Raw genomic sequence first — 13,514 nt, 5'->3', positions numbered from 1 at the left:
GAGGCATTGATATACTTGAGCATGTAATACAGTATATAATATGGATGTAATATATGCTGGAATACGTAATACTAATGGAACTCCTTGATTAAATGAAAGCAAATGAGCCATCAGAACATCATATCATCCAAGTGTTCTGAGAGTATTTCACATATATAAGACCAAAAACACAAATAGTAACTTTTTAAAAAATGCAATGAAGAAAATTAAACACTGTGGCCACAAAGCCACAATTTTCTGCATCACAGACATTACCAGCTACTCACAATAGTATTTAAAAAGGAAATCATATACAAAATTGCTCTTAAAAGATACCTTCCTTTACATCCAAGTCCATCATTTCTGCAATATAGAAAAAGTCACAATTACATTTAACCATTTTTGTGGAACGTTCTTTGGAAGTACAAGTTTCAAAGAGCCCGCCAGTCTGGAAGTGAGTCCAGGTGATGAATACCACAGTCTCTTGGAAGTAGCCCAGCCTGCCTTGGCGAGGGCATTCAGCCATTTCCACTCTGTGGGTTTGGACAGAGCTCAGGCTTTGGTTTCACTTCTGATAATCCCTGAATTCCCTTTCCTGATGTAATGCCCAACTCCAGAGCCAGGACTCATGTTTACAGTTAATACCAGTCTGCCCAGAACGCTTCAAACCACACGGCGGGCTTCATCCTCTATTTCTATTGATATTGTTACAATTATAATTCATTATTCACTTTACTTTTGATGCATAATTGTTACTTAAAATGTTATAGTGGAAAAAGGGAAGTTGATATTGATTTTTTTTCTTCATGTGTATAAGAAGACACAACAAAACTTTAGCAGTGACTTTAGAAGCCGTTTAAACAATGTCCTTTTGTGCACTTGGATCTATATATATACCTCCCTCACCCCCTCATCATGTAGCCTATACCAGTGCACATTTTCTTTGTGGTGCATCACCTGGGATTGAGAGCTGAAAAGACCTATAGATGTAACCCCTTCATAAAAGTAAATGCTGGTATAATTCTATATTTCATTTCATTGTCAAAAAATACAATGAAAAGATCAAAACTAATAATGTGTATTAATTCCTACTGATGATGGTAAATCTTTTAAAAAAGGCTTAAAAATATTTTTCTAAATGAGTAAAGTGAAGGTATTTTATATAACAGCTGGGGGCTGTAGTTTACTGCAACAGGAGCAAATAGTTTTAAGACTAATGAACTAATAAGTGCTAGTGAATATTCATGACAGCATTTATGACTGTGTGGGTTTAAATCAACTACAGCTTCCATGTTCATGTGATGGAACATGTCAACCGCTCATGTATGCGTTTTGATGAGTTTTTGGACAACATTAGCTCCATATAAAAAAAGCATTACAGCCTTTGCACTATTATTCTGGGTCAAAACGTTCAGAGACTTTTTCTTTGCTAACCATGCAATTATACAAAATATCCGTACTGACGTAACTTTACCGTCTACAATGAATCAGCGGAGGATGTACGGAGGCTACAACGCGCTGGCGTGAGTGTGAGTACACTCGCGAAGGGGTGCGTTCTGTGTGGCGAAGCGTCGCGTCACGCCCACTATCAGACCTACAAATAAGACCCAGAAATAAAACCGAGATAACGGCGAGAAGTGACAGACTATTCCCCTCCGAGATTCACTGACAACACGGAACACAGCAGCAGTCATGGCTCAAGGTAAGTTGGATCCGGACTACTTGTATCTTTAGCAGACAAACTCACGGTCACATTTGGCAAAAGTATTTGCCATTTAAAAATAAGTTGGGTGGTAGTTTATTACTAGATAGTTAAAAATACATGGGCCACATGTTGATTCGTTTTGACATAATCCATATTTATCCCAGAGGTCAGTCCCCCAAGGACTTTGCTTTGATATTTCCTAATATGGGAATAGTTTGTTTTAATGCAACTTCAAGTCTATCTCACTTGCAGTGTATTTTGATGCTCAGTTTTTAGTAAGTCTTGTCTGTGAGCATGCTGTAGACATGATGTCTGAGAATAACAAATGGTAAACATGTAAAGTTATCACAGCCTGCACATATTATCAACCTGTGTAAGCTGGTTTCAAAGCTGCAGGAGTAACTCTGTTAAGCAGCCGTTTATCAGAGATCTATTAGCCAAAGCATCTGAAAAATGTTTCACTCTCCTGTTTGAGCAGATGATTGTTGTTGCCCTGCTGGGACCCTTATAATAGCACCTCACAGCAGCTGCAGCCACCACCAGTCAACTGCTGCTCACTTTACAGGCACACACACACACACCACCCTACAAATATTTTCTCCTTAAAAGCTTGTAAAGACATTCAAAAGTCCCCAAACAAGAAAGTAGTCAAACCTCCAGGTGGCTCAGAATCACCTCCAAGGATTGTAAATATCTCTTTGACCCGTGTGTGTAGGCAAAATGTGCAGCATGCCGGAAATTTCTGAGGTTTGTTGGACATTACATGGCAGAAAAGGCATACAATTTTCACTTTGAGGGTGCGTATTTAACAGAAAAAACCCACTGAACTGGAACAGGCTAGTCTGAAGTCATGAAAGAAATGCTTTTGCCATCTGCAATATTTAATCTTCATGGTCGCAGGATGTGAGGAAGATGTCTATTGGAGCGTCAATGTGCTACACACAAAAAAGAATATGAGTTGTAGAATAAACAGCATAGTGATAAATCTGTGTTCAGTGATCACCTGTTTTCCATATAGGAAGTTTACAAAGCATTTCGTGGAAATGTATTAACAAAGCATATAGTTTGAAATTGAAAGTGTCTGTGATGGAGCTCTGAAGTCAGCATGGGTGTTACCTACAAGACTGAGAAATCCATTCATTTCACTGGTACAGTAAACACTATTTGAATCCTGGAAAAATAAATATGCTCCCAGTTAACACCAGCTAGATGTTGTTTTAATTTCCTTAAAAGGCTTATGCTGGCCTCAGTGCTGCTTACTGAGACAGTCCCTCTGTGTGTGGGTCATAGTTGGTCAAGTGGGACCGAGGCGTGGGCGTGTCCAACATTGTACAGGGTCAACACTGAGGAATCTTTTGCCCGTGCTTTAGAGCATTGTGCTGCTACAAGTTGTGTAACCCAACAGAATAAACTGCAAGCTGCAATAAAATGCATTCAGTTTGGCTTTACATCACGCATGTACACCATCTGCTACCACAACTGCTTTACCTTCAATGCCACATGCAATGCGGTTTGGGAACAAATTCAAAGTAAGTTTCTTTTATACCGATTACAAAGCCGCAAAAGGCCTCCAAAATCACTACAGAAAGCATGACGTCAGTTTACTTATAGCACCATTAGTGCTCAAGGTTTTGTGTCTCAGACTTTCATGTGTTATTATTCTTTGTAATAGATTTCACATTTTGTAAGCTGAGGATCTGTTTTATTGGAGTCTCTTGCCATGAGGTGCAAGTACAATAAAACTCTTCTCTCTTCAAAAGGAAAAAGTGAGGACAAATGTATTGTACCCAAGAGAGATACTGTAATTCTTTCTTCAGATGGTTCCTCAATCTGTTCATCTCTGTTCAAATCCTGATATTTCTTTGAATTTTGTGCAGAGCAAATGTAAGCTAAAGGACTTGAGAATGTACACAGGCTAAGCCGCAAAGCCCTCATGATCCACTGTCTACAATCTCCAGCTGTACTAGAATACATAGCGTTGGCAATTGCCCCAATTAGTTATAGTAACATGTCTTCAATTATGACCTGAACCAAGGTGGAGATCAGTAAAACATCAGAGCCATGAGAAATACGGAGGAATGATGGATTTCCTGATGTAAAACAGCAGGAAGTCTTTACAACTTAGTCTTTGTTTACCCAAGTATAGTCTAGCTGTGACACTAGAACCTGTTTTCAGGGCTTTTCTTAACACCAAGGAATAATATATGGGGAGAGGTTAACCTCCTGACATGTCATGGAGCAGGAGGTGGACCCGTACTTTTCCTACCAACAGGAAATCAAAGGGTGGGCTTCTATTAGTCACAAGGCGCCCTGGAGAGAAGGAGTGGCTGTGTGTTTACACATTTCACAAGGAGTGACTCTCTGTCTGTGTTTACCTCTTGATAAAACCTTACAGAAAGAAAGTATCTGACCATAAATGGCTGCAAGTGTCCTGCCGTTTCCACCGAATTTGCAATATCTTTGAGGATATAATAATAAACCTTTACAAACAATAAATCAACCGAGAAGTTTGTAGTTTGTAGCTTGGAAAGCAGTCTAATATATAAAAGCACATACCTGGCCACATGAAGAAATCCAGCCTCTAGTTAACCACCATTTTCTGGTTAATTCACCCCAAGTCTGCTATAAATGAGTTATTTGTAATTGTTGGGCCTTGTGAATTCAATTAAATATCCCTCATCCTATACACAGCTATGTGTTACAATTTGCACTTCATCAAGACTATGTTGTGGCATTTAAAGTGCACCATAAACATATACACTATCCTCCTACTAAATTCAAATAAGATCAAAGAATATTTCTTAAAGAGTGCTAAAAATAGATGTATATGCACTTTTCTATTGAATATAAAGAGACACCCTTTAATTGCTATGTAGGATTTCATACATTTGTTGTAAAAAACTAAAACAATTCTTGAACAAAATCAAAGTCCGTTTTGACTAGAAGTTTTGAAAGTGTTTGTTATGTGTTATTAAAATGATAGTAAGTTATAAATACTCAGTAATTATTACTCTACGTCTATGTTGTACATTTCAGAGATGTGTAATAAACACCTCGTTGACAGGGCTGTGTGTTAAGTTTTAATGTGCTTTTTCAATGGTCTCTCTTCTTTCAAGCTCTGGACATTGATCGCTGGAACCTGGAGTGTGAGTTCAACAACATGGACCATAGCACTGATCTTAACGGTGCGGATCGTCTGATAGTGAGGAGAGGCCAACTGTTCACAATCAGCCTGTACCTTCGCTCCGGAAGCTACCAACCTGGAGTCAGCTCTCTTGACTGCATTGCGGAGACAGGTAGAGCTATTTTAGAACTAATTTTCTTAGTTCTTTTGGATGTTATGTAGGTTTCTGTTAATATATCTGTCAGTCATTTGCACTGCATCAGGACATTTGGAAATGTGCAGTAAATTACTAAAACTTTCCTCCGATTTCGGAGGTTCCATTTGAACCCACTGTGTGTTTCTGCTGACATTGTTTCCTCTGCTACCTATTGTGGTTTCAGAGATTAGAGGGGAAGGGAGCGGTAACGTTGGTGGAAAGGAAAAGGAAGTTATTTTCCCTTGTTAGGCTTTCAGTGACACCACTACTGGCTTTTACCAGGAGCACATTTTCAGTAGCTGTAAGATGTTCTTCTGGGTTTTCCATTGTTATCTTCACCTCCTCCCTTATTGTTCTGCGGGTGTTAGTGAATTTAGCTGTTATTGTTGGGAGCCCCAGATACTGTATGACCATGAATTTGCTGTAAACCCTATAAACACTGAAAACTATCTGCCTCTTCCCCTCAGTTCATATTTGGATAATCTTCCCATGCAGAGTATGAACTTCCAAAACAGGAAGTTCTGCTTGCCAACAGGAATGCATGTGTATAATCATAGATAACATTATCAGCCTTTGAAAGACAAATATGTTTTAATAGTTCGAAGTCGGACCCTCAATCCCACCCCATGAGAAGGAAGCAGCCTTCCTTTGGTTTAGTTGGCTGTACCGGGTGGAAGATGTGAAGGAATTGACTGTTTGGATTCTACGTAATATACCGGAGTTCAATTCTGAATTGAGGTCACACAGAAAGACTTGAGTCCCAAACAACTCTGGTCATAATTAAATGCCATTACACAGTTATGCTGCCCATGCATGAGACGAAATTCCAGAGATGTTTGAACTGAATTGAAGCAGGGTTAGGAAAATAGTATAAATGTACCCTGCAAGTTTCCATTCCCCAGACACAAATGTTTCACCAAGATCCCTAGGCTTTTCCCCACATCTAATCTCAGGACTTTTCCCATATTCTCTTTCACATGTAGGTCCTCAACCCTCTGAGCAGTATGGCACCAGGGCCTCCTTTGGTCTGTCTGCCAACATTGACACTTCCTGCTGGAGCGCCGCTGTCATCAGTCCCCCCGGGGACATGGTGGCCTTGTCCGTCTGTTCTCCCCCTGATGCACCTATCGGCCGCTACACACTGACCCTGGGGCGATCAGGGCGGATCGAATTTATCCTGCTCTTCAACCCATGGTGCACAGGTGGGTAAACAGACCATAAGTCAAGCTGTCATGTAGTGGAGTGTAGTGATCATAGGCTACAGAGTGCTTTGAGGATCATGTTTCATTCCAGAGTGGGCTTTTGACAGCAGCTATTTAGGAACAGTGCTGCAGAGATTAGCCTATATACGTGAATGGTAGTAGTTTGATTTAATAATAATCAGATGTTTAAGCAATATTTCAGAATTTCTGGAAATATGATCATAGATTTTCTTTTGCCAATCTATACGGTACCACTGTCACAGGCAGTTAGTTGAGCTTAGCATAAAGAATGGAAACAGAGGGAAACAGCAGATACAGAGATGTATAAAAACGACAAACGTAGAGTCATTTGTCAGACTATTTCTTGGCCGAGAGTAGTCACTTCCTGAAGTCTCTTCATCACTGTGAGCAAATAGTGAACTTACAGTACAGATGTCGTTAGGCTGTTTTTTGGACAAAGCACGGTTAGAAGTCTCTTCACGCTTCCAGTCTTTATGCTAAGCTAGGCTAACAAGCTTCTGGATGCAGTTTAATATTGAATGTACAGATAAGAGAGTGATACTGATTTTCTCATATAACTCTTGGCACGGTAGCGAATAAGTGTATTTTCCAAAATGACAAACTATTCTTTTAAGTGGAAGTTTAAAATTCTATGAAAACAAACTCCATCAACTACAGGGTGAGAAGAAAATATGTGTTTATTTATTTCCAAGAAATGAAGGCTGATACTTTACCAGCCATGTTCTACTTAGGAGGAGAGGTATCAATTTTATCGCAATTTCTCTTGGCAACAGGAGATGTAGTGTATATGGACAATGAGCGGAGTTTGGCAGAGTATGTCTTGTCTCAGGATGGAATCATCTATCGAGGCAGCTACAAACATCCCACATCAACTCCCTGGAACTTTGGCCAGGTACCAACACCAACACTGACGCCGTCCGCCTCACTTCATCTTACACCCACTGTGTCGGGAAGGAGTATGAAAGACTCTTATTCTGATAACAGGAAAAGATCCACTTAGCAAGTGAATCATGACGAGCTACATAAGTGCATACGGGCAATCATTTCTGACCATTTGGCACTGAAATTAACAGAGATATTTATATCTGACAGTACACAGTCTGTGTGATGAAGTGTGAGGAGTGTTATAATTTCCAGCCTGTTCTTTGACATCTGATATACAGTTTGATTAGTTTGGCATTAGCAGTGCAATACTTGTGCAGCTATTGAGCTTTACAGCATGGTAGAGTTACACATCTAATTCACTACGTGTTTGCACCTGTTTTTCTTGTTTAGAAGAGGACATGTCTAACCTTGAATCTCTCTTTTGATTATGTTCCATCTCTATACTTGTATCAGTGACAAAACCTAATCAGCAGTATTTGTGTACAGTTTGAAAGTGGAATCCTGGACATCTGTCTGAGGATTTTGGATATGAATCCTAAATGTCTGAAGAATCCTGGCAAGGACTGCTCAGGGAGAAGAAATCCCATTTATGTTTCCAGAGTGCTTAGTGCCATGGCAAGTGATATTCATTTTCTCTTCACTGTTTTTATTTGCATAAATAGGTTTATGTGTGTGCAATACCGATGATTTAATTTCAAACTAAACATATAAAAGCTTGGATTTCAAATGAAAAATAAATGTTTTACACTCCTTTCCTTTGCCTGGTAGGTGAATTGTAATGATGACAAAGGGGTGTTGCTGGGAAAATGGACAGATGGCTATGAAGGAGGTGTCAGCCCCATGTTCTGGAGGGGCAGTGTGGAGATTCTGCGCAATTGGGACACACAAGCCTGTCAGCCCGTTCGCTACGGACAGTGCTGGGTGTTTGCTGCAGTGGCCTGTTCAAGTAAGATAGGAAGCAGTGGAGCTTGGTGGCCTATCACTGGAAAACACATTGGATTTGTCTCAAACAGACACAACATAACACGATAAATGTAGACACAGTTATGACATTTTGCTCATCCTCTTTGTATCGCAAAACTCATGTATGTTGTTTTTATACCGTTAGTTTTCAGAGCCCTTGGCATCCCCTGCCGAGTCGTCACCAACTTCCTGTCAGCCCACGACAACAACAGCGACCTGGTGATTGAACGCTACATCAACGAAAATGGAGAACTCACTCAGTCCAAAGAAATGATCTGGTAGGAACACTTTTTATGTACAGTGTCTAACATCACAGTAGGAGACAGGGCTCTGTACTATCAATGTACTTTAAATGTTTTAACAATGCATACTCTGAAGATAAAAGGTGTATTAAGATACATTACGAGGAGAGATATCTGTGTACAATTAGGAGATTGTCAGGGCTTCTGGGAATTATTTGACAGTGAGAGTAAGAAATTTGAGACTGTATTATCTTGCCCTTACCTCAATATGGCAATGTGACCACATATTAAATGAAATATTTCTTATGGAATAAATATTCACTATGATTTTTCCATACAGTTTACAGTGGAAATTTTTGACATTTTAACCTTGATAGTGGAAATTTACACAGTAGAGAAAAATCAGTTTTGGTAATGTCTTCAGAACAAGTCCAGTGATGAGATGTCTTTATTGAAAAAACAGAAAGTGTATCAAGTGTATGACTCCAACTGATGGTGTGTATCTGTAGGAACTATCACTGCTGGGTGGAGAGCTGGATGACCCGGCCTGACTTCAAGTCTGATTTTAATGGCTGGCAGGCCAGTGACCCTACACCTCAGGAAAAAAGCGAAGGTAACAAACATGCTGCATCAATGAACCCATGAGGCGTTTTTTTGATCAAGGCATATCCTCACAGAGGTTTTTTTTTTAGGAGTGTACTGCTGCGGCCCTACCCCTGTCAGGGCCATCAAGGAGGGCGAGCTCACGTCCAAGTATGACGCCCCGTTTGTCTTTGCTGAGGTCAACGCTGATGTCATCACCATCATGAAGAAAAAAGACGGCAGCACATCGAAAGTTACTAGCACTACAGTGGTGGGCCAGAAGATCAGCACAAAGAGTGTCGGCAGTGACGCCAGAGAGGACATCACTCATTTGTACAAGTACCCCGAAGGTAGCGAGCACTGCTGGATACACGGCACATGTAGATAAACCTAATTAAACATCACAAGAGCTGGTCTTATCAATATGAAATAGTATATATTATTACTAAAACTATATGCAAACCTCCTCCTCTACCAGCAGGTCACATCAAGGTCACTTGCTGTGTACATTCTTACATTCCCTGTCAGTATTTGTGTTACCCTAATGCAGGAGGTCAGGTTTAAGGTCCTTTACTTATACAGGCAATTTGTCATGTTAAATATAGAGAAATATTTTTGGATGGCAAATTCTTTAGAAGCTACAGTTGTTTACTGTGGGATTCTGTTGCTTCTATATTTCCAGGCTCTGATGAAGAGCGGGAGGCTTTCAAGAAGGCTAACCACCAAAACAAGCTGCTCCAGCAGCAGCAAAATCAAGGCCTACACCTCACTATCAAGGTGACATCGGACATGAGGAAGGGCTGCGACTTTGACGTATTTGCTGTGGTTACGAACAACACTCAAAGCGAGAAGAAGTGCCGCCTGGTGTTTGGATCCTGCGCCGTGTCCTACACTGGCTATCTGGGAGAGAATTGTGGTTTTAAAGATCTGCTCAATGTTGAACTCTCACCAGGAGCAGGTGAGCCAAGTCGCAGTGTGGCGTTTATGCCTGAGCCTTCCACTTAGCACTTACTTAGCATTTATTGTATTCATACTAGTGTGTTGCACTTATTGTATTCGTTTGTTTCTGCACTGTACTTTGGCTCTGGTTTATGCTCTTAGATGCTTGTTTGAAAAAAGGAGATGCACTTATGACTTCTGGTGACTAGTAGTTCTCTTGAAAACCGATGTTGAATACACTTATTGTAAGTCGCTTCGGATAAAAGCGTCTGCTGAATGACTGTAATGTAATATGTGAATGCTTTATGCTCTCCACCTTTCACTGTGAGTATTTAATATGTTGTATGTGTTCTTCTAGAGAGGCGAGTTCCACTCAGGCTGAACTACTCTAAGTATGGTGGCCTACTCACTGAGGACAACTTAATCCGTCTGGCAGCTCTGTTGATGGACTACTCCACTAGAGATGCAACACTGGCAGTGAGAAACATTGTCCTGGATAATCCTGAAATCAAAGTCAGAGTGAGTACTATGAAGTAAAACCTAGGGTATTTTTATTTTTAACTAATGATGCCAAAACATTTACATAATGTCCAAATAAATGCAATTTCAAAGTCAAAACAAGCCCTGAAAATGTAAAGAAAAGTGAAAAAAGGCCAGCTACTCACTAATACCATGATAAGGGTCAAGTCTGAGGTTGATCTTAAAAGCTTATATCAGCCATACCATGGTTACGTTGGTACACGATTACAGTAATGAAACACCAACACCTATTCCCACAGTACGCATGAACAAAGCTTGACCCAAGCAAAACTGTAACATATACTTACTGTGATACTTTCATTAACTAACACCTGGATGTGACGGCGCTCTGCAGATCCTGGGTGAACCGAAGTTGAATCGAAAGCTGGCTGCAGAGATCACCATCCAAAACCCTCTGCCTGAGCCGCTGGAGAACTGCTGCTTCAGCATCGAGGGGGCCAACCTCACTGCAGGACAGGTCATCTCTGAGAGGTTGTATAAATCATCACATTTGTGTAATGGAAGTGTTTGACTTCCACAGATGTGTGTTACTGTGTTACACATATCATATGTGTTACACATATGTGTTACTGTGGCCTAACTAAACATCACAAGATGTTACAGTAAAAAATACAGTACAGAGGTTTACTGGAGCAGAAAGAAGATCTGGACAGAAAACATTGAAATACCAGTGAGATGGCTTGTTGCTCAACAATAATCTCTCTATGATTTAATTTGTATATGTGTGTAAAATGTGTGTAAATGTGTGTAAAAAAAAAAGAAGAAAATAGTGAAACTGTACTTGTTTTTTATAACCTTTAGTCCTCTGCTGAGTTTAAACACTGAAGCTTCATTCGTATCGTCTCTATAAATAGGCAAAAACTGAGTCCTATCTCAGTGGTAATTGATGATGTAAATATTTATGCAATCAGAAGACTGTAATAAATCCCTCCGAGTGTGTGACACAAACTTAATATTTCAATATTTACCTTACAGGCTTGGCTCCTCGGTGGGACCTGGGGAAGATGCCAAAGTGAAAATTTACTTCACACCCACCCACTCTGGGATGAGAAAGCTGGTGGTCGACTTCGACAGCAACAAGTTGTGTCACGTCAAGGGATACAGAAATGTCATCATCGGAAAATGAAGCCTTTCAACCTTTACAGTTAAATAGACGGCAGTACTGTTACTCGCAAGTCAGAATTGTTAACCGTTTAGCCATCTATAGAGAAGCGAATGCTTTTGTTTAATACATAAAATGCTTTTCTATTCAAATACTTTAGAATCTCACTGTATATCCTGATTGCTTCATGTATATCTATTTTTACTGAGAACCATAGATATGTTAATGTGAACGCTTTGTACTTATTAAGGCTAATCAAATCTGTGCATGCACAACTTTTAACAGAATATGTGTTGTGATCTGAAGTGATGGTTAGCATTTTAGGTACTATGTACTATTTTTCTACTTTTTAAGTGCCACGATTAAAAGAGTTGTTACACATATTTTGTGATAATGTTTCAACCAGTCAGACTTTTCACACAATCTTTGACCTTGTTGGACAAAATGTGTTCGACTGAGAGCACAAATGCAACGTGTACATCTTTTATTTAAAATTAGTGCAACAATCTACCTTTTGCACAATCTGCCAACAGCAAAGGTGATGAGGCATCTCGCGTGGTGTTTGTGAAGTTGTTTCAATCATGAATATATTATTTACTGAAGAGATCAATTTAGACAGCTGTAGCCAAACAACTATGATCAAAAGAGCTGGTCTTAGTTTTTTTTTACCACATTCCACCCTACATGTGGGTGACATACTGTATTCAATTCAAACTGTTAACTTCTCTCCTTGTACCTGGGACACACATCATTTGAAAAGCCTGTGGATGTCTTTAGGTAATGAGTCTTGGTCATGGCAAACTGCAGTGCTACTCTGTGCAGTTGGTACTGCTGGTTCTTGTGGCCTTTTCCTAAAGTTAGAGGAAGTGCTGCTCTCTTCTGGCCACAAACAGTAGTTGCGAGTATTAAAAACGAGGCTGGAGAGCTTCTGTATAAGGCATTGTTTCTGTGGTGGAGTAACACACAGCCATTCAACTGTTAAGATCATTTTTAACAAGATACACAAAACTGAATAACTTATCCATTTACAGCCCTATAGTAGATAAAAAAAAAAATAAACCATGTTTGAAAGGTACGCAGAAAATGTCTTCCTCCAATCCGTAAGATGTAATAGGTTAAAATAAATAAAGTGTGATTTTTACCTCACAGTTCAAATGAAGAATCTTCAAACCCATTAGTTTGTGCCGACAATAGTAATAAAATACAACACTGAATACCAGAATAATGAAAAAAGACCCAAGTCATTTCAAACGGATGTATTGAACAGAACAGATACCAAACAGCAGCACTTAGAACAAACACAGTCAAGAGGAGAATGTGATTCAGGTATATAAGATATACTGTGGTTGAGAAAATGATGACAAAAGTTTGGAGTGATTAATGTACTAGTTGTGTTTCTTGAGTCATTTGGTTAAGATGCACAGAGTCAACTTAATGATAACAGCAAAAGTCTACAGTGCCAAACATGAATATACATAAGATTTTATATTATCTTGATGTGATGAAGGCATACATTTTTATTGTGACAAACATTGTGGTGTTATAGTGTTAGAACAAATATTACATAAATAAAATGCAATTTGAAAAGTTCTCAGATGAATGAAAAAAGCTTAATTTATTCTTAATTCCTTAGAAAGCATTAAAATACTGCAGCTTTTTGCACATGTTTTGGTAAAAGACAGTAAAACTGGCACATTGCAAAGGAAATGGTTTGTTTAGTATTCATGATTTCAATGATAATTCTGACTCTCCACTGCCTGAAGTTTTGGCCATTGAACAAGTCCTGCTCAGACAAAAAATAAACAAAACAAGTTATCTGTGAATACAGCCTAACTGTCACATTAACATCAACCTAATACAATAGGAAGAAAGCACAGAGACAACAAAACAAAGCAAAAACAAAACAATCATGTGTGCACTCAACAAAATTGTGCCCTTCATTGGCGTTCAACAGCATTGGCATCCAAACAGCAATATTAGAGATAGACAAACACACCGTGAAACACAAAGCGTTCCAGTTACGTCCCACACCTC

General features: G+C 39.5%; 1 protein-coding gene across 1 annotated transcript; it reads left to right on the top strand.

Annotated features, from left to right (window-relative positions):
• The first annotated feature begins 1,627 nt into the window (after positions 1 to 1,627).
• On the top strand, positions 1,628 to 12,272 carry tgm2b (transglutaminase 2b). Its single transcript, XM_079186449.1, has 13 exons — positions 1,628 to 1,681; positions 4,801 to 4,980; positions 5,988 to 6,206; positions 7,001 to 7,119; positions 7,599 to 7,727; positions 7,881 to 8,058; positions 8,221 to 8,353; positions 8,827 to 8,930; positions 9,010 to 9,249; positions 9,582 to 9,857; positions 10,197 to 10,357; positions 10,713 to 10,849; positions 11,354 to 12,272. The coding sequence occupies exons 1-13, from the start codon at positions 1,672 to 1,674 to the stop codon at positions 11,502 to 11,504; spliced, it is 2,037 nt and encodes a 678-aa protein (XP_079042575.1). The 5' UTR covers positions 1,628 to 1,671; the 3' UTR covers positions 11,505 to 12,272.
• The last annotated feature ends 1,242 nt before the right edge of the window (positions 12,273 to 13,514 follow it).

The sequence above is a fragment of the Pholis gunnellus genome, assembly GCF_910591455.1.
Source record: "Pholis gunnellus genome assembly, chromosome: 3".
Classification (NCBI taxonomy): domain Eukaryota; kingdom Metazoa; phylum Chordata; class Actinopteri; order Perciformes; family Pholidae; genus Pholis; species Pholis gunnellus.
Note: the sequence above shows the minus strand (reverse complement) of the source record. Positions and strands in the feature narration are given on the sequence as shown.

What these genes read in the sequence shown, in the direction of transcription:
- tgm2b (XM_079186449.1), top strand. An exon ending in CCAGAGTGCTTAGTGCCATG is followed by an intron (nt 7,728 to 7,880) that starts GCAAGTGATATT and finishes TTTGCCTGGTAG; the next exon opens with GTGAATTGTAATGATGACAA. An exon ending in ATCCTGAAATCAAAGTCAGA is followed by an intron (nt 10,358 to 10,712) that starts GTGAGTACTATG and finishes GGCGCTCTGCAG; the next exon opens with ATCCTGGGTGAACCGAAGTT.